Source organism: Ranitomeya imitator, chromosome 7 (genome assembly GCF_032444005.1).
Source record: "Ranitomeya imitator isolate aRanImi1 chromosome 7, aRanImi1.pri, whole genome shotgun sequence".
Lineage (NCBI taxonomy): Eukaryota > Metazoa > Chordata > Amphibia > Anura > Dendrobatidae > Ranitomeya > Ranitomeya imitator.
The window spans coordinates 198,245,399-198,253,474 of record NC_091288.1 but is presented as its reverse complement, the minus strand read 5'-3'; the positions used below and the strand labels follow the sequence as shown (position 1 = coordinate 198,253,474).

Here is an 8,076-nt window from a genome sequence, read left to right as displayed (position 1 = left end):
TCTTCAGGAGAGCGGAGGAGACCCTCTTACAAGCCTGCCCCCAGATGGAGAACTAAGAGCCAACCTTTCAGGTCCTCTGGCTCCCGTTCCCATAGATTTTGTTCCAAGTGACGGGTCGCCCCCACCTGGAATGACTTCCAGGGTGGGAGGCAGACTTCTTTCCTTCCGGGACGCCTGACTGTCTGTAGTCAGCGACGCCTGGGTCAGAGAGGTAGTTGCCTCCGGTTACAAGATCGAATTTTCTTCCCTTCCAGAAAATCGTTTCTTCCTCTCTCGTCCACCAAGGCAACCGTCTCAACTGCCCGGTTTTCTTCAGGCCGTCTCTTCCCTGGTCACAGCTGGCGTAGTCGTTCCTGTGCCTTCAAATGAGCATTTTTCGGGGTTCTACTCGAACCTCTTCGTAGTCCAAAAGAAAGACGGTTCCCTGCGCCCAATTCTGGATCTCAAGTTTTTGTACTGCCATGTTCGACTCCGCCACTTCAGGATGGAGTCCTTGCGGTCTGTGATTGCCACCATAGAGCCCGGGGAGTTCCTGTGTTCGGTGGATATTCAGGATGTGTACCTTCATGTCATGGTCCAATCTGCATACAGCACCAGAGGTACCTTCGGTTTGCTATCCAGGAAGAGCACTACCAATTCACAGCCCTCCCGTTCGGCCTGGCGTTGGCCCCCAGGTTCATCACCAAGATCATGGCGGCGGTCATGGCCATCCTTCGTTCCAGGGGGATACTCATTATCTCCTACCTGGACGATCTTTTGATCAGGGGTTCTTCTCATCGAGACTGTGCGCAAAGCCTCCAGATCTCTCTGGACACTCTGACTCACCTCGGGTGGATCATCAACCGGGACAAGTCCTCTCTGATTCCCTGCCAGCGTCTGTCCTTCCTGGGCATTGAATTCGACACGAACTTGGCTCGGGTCTTCCTCCCACTGGACAAGTTCTCCGGTTTCCGCAAGGCAGCCCGATCTCTCAAGCTCCCAGCTCCTCGCTCGCTTCGGTTCTGCATGGCAGTCCTGGGAAAGATGGCTGCCTCCATGGAGGCCATTCCCTTTGCCCAATTCCACACACGTCCCCTCCAACTGTTTCTTCTCTCCACTTGGAACAGATCCACGACCTCACTGGACCGCCCCGTTCGTCTGCCTCGGCAGGTTCGGCAGTCACTGACCTGGTGGACCCTGTCTTCATCGCTCCTCAGAGGGAGGTCTTTCCTTCCGCTTCAGTGGCAGGTCATCACCACAGATGCCAGCCTGCTCGGTTGGGGAACGGTCTTCCGACACCTCACAGCGCAGGGTCGCTGGACCCACCAGTAGGCTCTTCTTCCTATCAACTTACTGGAGATCAGAGCAATCTTCCTTGCCCTACTCCACTGGCAATCACTCCTGGCCGGTCATCCCGTCTGCATCCAGTTGGACAACGCCACGGCCGTGGCGTATTTAAACCACCAGGGCGGGTCGCGCAACAGTCAGGTAATGGCAGAGGCAGCAAGGATACTTCATTGGGCGGAACGTCACGTTCTGGTCATTTCAGCTTTCCACATTCCAGGTGTCGAAAATTGGGCAGCCGACTTCCTCAGCCGCCAGGGTCTGGCGGCGGGCGAGTGGTCTCTCCATCCCTCAGTATTCGACCAGATTTGTCTTCGTTGGGGCACCCCAGACATCGACCTCATGGCGTCTCTGATGAACCACAAGGTTCCTCAGTTTGTTGCCAGATATCATGGGACCCTCTGGCCATCAGCCACGACGCCCTGGTAATCCCATGGTTGCAGTTTTCAGTTTCCTTACCTGTTTCCCCCTTGATCCCAAGGGTAGTAAAAAAGATAAAGTTAGAGGGGATTCCGGTCATACTCATAGCTCCAGACTGGCCAAGGCGCCCCTGGTACGTGGAGCTGGTCAACATGCTCGCAGATACACCTTGGAGACTCCCAGACCGCTGAGATCTTCTCTCACAGGGCCCACTTTTCACCAGAGTTCTCAGTCCCTGCATTTAACGGCATGGCTGTTGAGGCCGCGGTCCTGAGGGAGTCTGTTTTTTTTCTCATCAGGTCATACAGACCATGATCAGAGCCAGGAAGCCAGCTTCTCGCATTTACCACAGGTACTGGAAGGTTTTCTTCCGGTGGTGCGAGACACACAACGTCTTTCCCATGACTTTTTCCCTTCCGGACTTTCTGGGCTTCCTGCAGTCGGGTCTCGACTCGGGTTTCTCCCTCAGTACCCTAAAGGGTCAAGTTTCCGCCTTGTCCATTCTTTTCCAAAGGGACTTGGCTTCCGTCTCTCAAGTGAAGACTTTTCTGCAAGGAGTTGCTCATCTTGCTCCTCCTTTCCGTCCTCCGCTAGAACCTTGGGACCTCGATTTGGTTGTCAGTGCCCTTCAGACCGTTCCTTTTGAACCGCTTCAGGTCGTCTTTTTCCTTTCTTTCCTGGAAGGTAGCCTTCCTCATTGTCATCACTTCAATTAGAAGAGTTTCCGAGTTGTCAGCATTATCCTGCCGCTCCCCCTTCCTGATTCTTCATCAGGACTAGTCGTTCTAAGACCTGTCCCCGAATTTCTTCCCAAGGTGGTTTCCACTTTCCACATCAATGAGGAAATCATTCTTCCTTCTCTTTGCCCTTCTCCTGTTCACCCCTTGGAGAAGTCTCATCACAAGCTTGATGTTGTCAGGGCCGTTCGGATCTATCTTTCTAGAACTGCCCATTTTCACAAATCTGACTCTGTTTGTCATTGCTGAGGGTCGCCGGAAAGGCCTTCAAGCGTCCAAATCCACTATTTCTCACTGGATTTGTTCTGCTATAACTGAATCTTATCGTGTTCGAGAGACAGAGCCCCCTCCTGGGGTACGGGCCCACTCCACCAGAGCTGTCGGCGCTTCCTGGGCTGTTCGTCACCAGACCTCCGCTTTGCAGGTTTGCAAGGCTGCCACCTGGTCGTCTTTACATACGTTCACAAGGTTCTACAGGGTTCATACCCAGACCTCGTCAGATGCAGGTTTTGGTAGGAAGGTACTGCAGGCGGCGGTCGCACACCCTTTCTACCCACCCTTTTCCTGCTTTTGGAAGTTCCACGGTTATCTGTGTCCCCCAATGAAGTGATAAAGAAAGAGGGATTTTTGGTACTCACCGTAAAATCTCTTTCTTGGAGTCTTCATTGGGGGACACAGCACCCTCCCTGGTTGTTTGTTCTTGGTACCGTGTTTGGGTCTACAAGTCCTGATTGAGTTGGTACTCATGTGTTCTCAGTTATGGTTGTTTCTCCTATTGCTTTTTTCACCAACTGAGGTGCTCAGTGTCTGTCGGTGGGTGTATACTGTCGGGGAGGGGCTATTGTTCTTTTCCTTTTTTTGCATAGTGTCAGCCTCCTAGCAGCATCAGCATACACCCCAGAAATCCCTCTTTTTCGTGTTTTTTTTTCTCGCGTTAAAACCGCTATAAAACCGCAAAAAACAGCATACAATATGCATCCCATCATTTAGAATGAATTCCGCATGTTTTGTGCACATAATGCGTTTTTTTCCGCAAAAAAAACATCACGGTAAAAAACGCAGCATGTTCATTAATTTTGCGGGTTTTTTGCGGATTTCCCACTATAAAATGCATTGGGAAATGTCCGGAAAAAAACGCTGCAAAAACATATTAGCAGTAAAGACATTTAATCAATGTAAACGTTTATCCTACTCGATTTCTCCAAATCTGCAAACGTCTAATTGAACTATAAAAGTGATTTAACCTGTACAGTAAATGCCGTAAGAAAAATACTTCCCCCCCCCCAAAAAAAAAAAAAAAATGCAATAAAAGGTGAGCAAAACATTGTATTCACCCCAAACTGATGCCAATAAGGAGATCAGCTCCCCATGCAAAATGTCAAGCTCCTACGCAGCTCCAGCCATGGAAAATCAAAGAGTTACTGGTTGCAGAAATTGAGGACTTACACCATTATTTATATTTCAACCTCTTTTTTTTTTTTTTTTTGGCCACTAAAATAGAAAGCATCTCGGAGCGGCTAGATGGGCTACACTAAAACGGATAACTTCCTTTTAAATTGGTTGCTGAAGCCCCTTTATAGTTGCTGAACCACAGGGCTCATGGTGATCTTGGCCGGATATATGAATATTATCATTGTGATGTGACTTTTCCTGCAGGACGGTGGTAGATCTGACAGTAAACACCTTCCAGAGACCCACGAGGATGAGGACCACGTCACCTTGCTGCAGTCCAGTTTTCGAGCGCACATGACGCGCGCCAAAATGCTCGGCCAGAGGTAAAGACCGCAGTCACTACAGAATGTATCCCGAGCGTCTCAAAGATGTAACACAACTAGCACAACGTAACCTGTAATGAATCCCCCCCATCGTGGTTACTATGGACGCTCTCCCACCGTATGCAGGAGTTACGAGCACGCCGTGCGATGTGCTGCCGAGAAATGGCCTCATTTATTAGGCTTTTCTATAAAAACTCTGATCGTTACATGTGACTCTGATCTCCCCGCTTGTCTCAGGCAGGACCAGATGAAAGGCGGGGAGAGTCCCATCAGGAGGAGTCCACCATCTCCCGTCTCCAGGAAATCCTCACATCAGTCACTAGGTAATCTACCCTCCTCTAGCGCTCTCTTCTTTCACCAGACTTACTCTCACATTACACACCCTGCCCTCCCTCAGTGGACCAAAATAGCCTCATCAGGAAATATCTGACTGCTGCTGCCAATCACAGGCTGCAGCGGTCTGGTGGAATGAATGGTGACCTTACCGTTTCCTGTCTCTTTGCAGTCCCCTCTAGAATGGGTACATGTGGGGGACCTTAGGTATGACTGAGTTTACTGCTTTACATATTCAAAGTGTTATTATGCCTAGACAACCCCATTATCAAACCATTCTTGTCAGTGCTCTACCTTAAAGGGGTTGTCCACAACTCGGAAAACCCCTTCTCAATCCCTATGTTTCCCTCTTGGATGATGGTAACACCTATACTCTCCTCAAGTGCTGGCGCCGTTCCAGCCGTGTCAGCAACAGCTTTCCCAAGGACCACATGAGATTGTTATGTCATGACATCCCTGCTGCCTATGTTATGCGATCCCTCCTGCCAATCAGAGTAGTGGAAAACCCCATTAAGGTAGTTTCTGTATATTAATAGCCTACCCATCAGAAGAAAGATGGGGCAGCGGAGTTTGCAGGAGCAGCGTCCATATAAGTGTGGTTGTCCGCTGAAGTGAACAGGGGTACGTCATCTATGTACCACCCTTACATTTTTACCTTATAGAAATTCTTAACACTTGGGTTTTGGACAGGATGGATCTATGTGCACAGGAGTGTATGGTCTCTGGGGTCTCCACCAATTCCAACAAGAGGGTCCCAAAGTCTCCTGGAAATGAAGCAGTAGTGTGAATGGTTGTCATACATGTGCAGCATTTACACCGGGGGGAGACAAGGGACCCTCTTCCCCGTGCTGCGTTACAGATTTGTGCGCACAATCAGACCAGATTGTGATTTTTTTTTTTTTTTTCTCATGTGGTGTTGCAGCCGGTGAAATCAGCGGAGAGATCAGCGAGGATTATATCGAAGAGCTGATAACTGAAGAAGAAAAGCCCAAAACCAAGAGGCCCAATTCCCGGGCGTCTGGGTCACGGCGATTTCCTCCTGGTCTGTGCCTCCGGATTATAGTGCTAACGTGTTTTTTATAAAATACATTCCCTCTTACGTATAGAAATCTTTATTCTTATACAGGCAAATCCCATCCGCCGGCTGCAGAGCTGCACTCCGACGATTCAGACGACATCATCTTCGTGTCCCCATCGCGACCGGCAAGAAGGAAGGACTCTGCTTTTTAAAATGGCTGAAATGCCGCCACCAGTGCCTTCAAAACCTGACCAGCTGCAGTTTCCTTTCAGCAAAACATTTTCTATATTTCCATTCTTTCCTGTAAGTTCCTACAGTCCTGGAGTCTCCAGACTGCAGACATTCTGGAAGGTTATAGTTATGTTATGGTTGTGTTCCTGCCCTCTCCCGGCACCGGAGAATCCTCACAGCGCACGCACTGTGTGCTGTGAGAAAGCCCGCAGTCACATCTTCTCTTATACACAGGGTATGTGCTGCTGGCAATAGGGAAACTGAATTATCACCCATTCCCCATACAGTTATTATTACCATCCAGTCCCCATACAGATATTATTACCATCCAGTTATTACCACCCAGTCCCCTACAGTTACTATTACCATCCAGTCCCCATACAGTTATTACCATCCAGTCCCCATACAGTTATTATTACCACCCAGTCCCCATACAGTTATTATTACCATCCAGTCCCCATACAGTTATTACCACCCAGTCCCCATAAAGTTATTATTACCATCCAGTCCCCATACAGTTATTACCATCCAGTCCCCATACAGTTATTACCACCCAGTCCCCATACAGTTATTATTACCATCCAGTCCCCATACAGTTATTATTACCGCCCAGTCCCCATAAAGTTATTATTACCATACAGTCCCCATAAAGTTATTATTACCACCCAGTCCCCATAAAGTTATTATTACCACCCAGTCCCCATAAAGTTATTATTACCATCCAGTCCCCATACAGTTACCACCCAGTCCCCATACAGATATTATTACCACCCAGTCCCCATACAGTTATTACCACCCAGTCCCCATACAGTTATTACCACCCAGTCCCCATACAGTTATTATTACCATCCAGTCCCCATACAGTTATTACCACCCAGTCCCCATACAGTTATTATTACCATCCAGTCCCCATACAGTTATTACCACCCAGTCCCCATAAAGTTATTATTACCATCCAGTCCCCATACAGTTATTACCATCCAGTCCCCATACAGTTATTACCACCCAGTCCCCATACAGTTATTATTACCATCCAGTCCCCATACAGTTATTATTACCGCCCAGTCCCCATACAGTTGTTACCACCCAGTCCCCATACAGATATTATTACCACCCAGTCCCCATACAGTTATTACCACCCAGTCCCCATACAGTTATTACCACCCAGTCCCCATACAGTTATTACCACCCAGTCCCCATACAGTTATTACCACCCAGTCCCCATACAGTTATTACCACCCAGTCCCCATACAGTTATTACCACCCAGTCCCCATACAGTTATTACCACCCAGTCCCCATACAGTTACCACCCAGTCCCTGTACAGTTATTGCCACCCAGTCCCCGTACAGTTATTGCCACCCAGTCCCCGTACAGTTATTGCCACCCAGTCCCCGTACAGTTATTGCCACCCAGTCCCCGTACAGTTATTACCACCCAGTCCCCATACAGTTACCACCCAGTCCCCATACAGTTACCACCCAGTCCCCATACAGTTACCACCCAGTCCCCATACAGTTATTACCACCCAGTCCCCATACAGTTACCACCCAGTCCCCGTACAGTTATTGCCACCCAGTCCCCGTACAGTTATTGCCACCCAGTCCCCATACAGTTACCACCCAGTCCCCATACAGTTACCACCCAGTCCCCATACAGTTACCACCCAGTCCCTGTACAGTTATTGCCACCCAGTCCCCGTACAGTTATTACCACCCAGTCCCCATACAGTTGTTATTACCTCCCAGTTCCAGTACAGCTATTACCATCCAGTCCCCATACAGTTGTTACCACCCAGTTCCCGTACAGTTACCATCCAGTCCCTATACAGTTATTATTACTACCCAGTCCCCATACTGTTATTATTAGCACCCAGCCCCCATACAGTTTTCATCATCCCATATAAAAGTCCCTTGTCCGTGTGCCGGTCCTTACTTCTTACGGGCAGAAATCTGCGAGTGTGAACACAGTTTTCCTCCAGTTCCTCTTTGGAAACCCTTAGGGCAGATGGCCCTGGGGCCAGTTAGGCCGGCGGTCTTGGGGGCCAGTTAGATTCCGACCTATCAGCTCTGCTACATCCGTTTAATCTGCTTGTCTGGATTTTTCGGCAGGTAGGTCGCCTATTACACCGGTGTGATTGATAAAATGATCTTTATCAAGCATGTTCTATCATTTGCATGATGATGATGATGCAGGCGCTTCTCATACACTAAGGCCTCATTCACACTTGAAAAACAAGT

General features: G+C 48.9%; 1 protein-coding gene across 3 annotated transcripts in view; it reads left to right on the top strand.

Moving 5' to 3' along the window:
* The window catches only part of IQCE (IQ motif containing E), a 54,334-nt gene extending 47,443 nt beyond the window's left edge, over window positions 1-6,891 (top strand). For 2 of the 3 annotated variants that reach the window (XM_069734340.1, XM_069734341.1), the window contains exons 21-24: window positions 4,137-4,255; window positions 4,493-4,578; window positions 5,511-5,630; window positions 5,715-5,947. In XM_069734340.1, the coding sequence (XP_069590441.1) occupies window positions 4,137-4,255; window positions 4,493-4,578; window positions 5,511-5,630; window positions 5,715-5,818 (429 nt within the window). In that variant the 3' untranslated portion in view covers window positions 5,819-5,947. Of the gene's footprint in view, window positions 1-4,136; window positions 4,256-4,492; window positions 4,579-5,510; window positions 5,631-5,714 lie in introns of all 3 variants that reach the window. The other variant, XM_069734339.1, reaches the window with a different exon arrangement.
* Window positions 6,892-8,076: the final 1,185 nt, after the last annotated feature.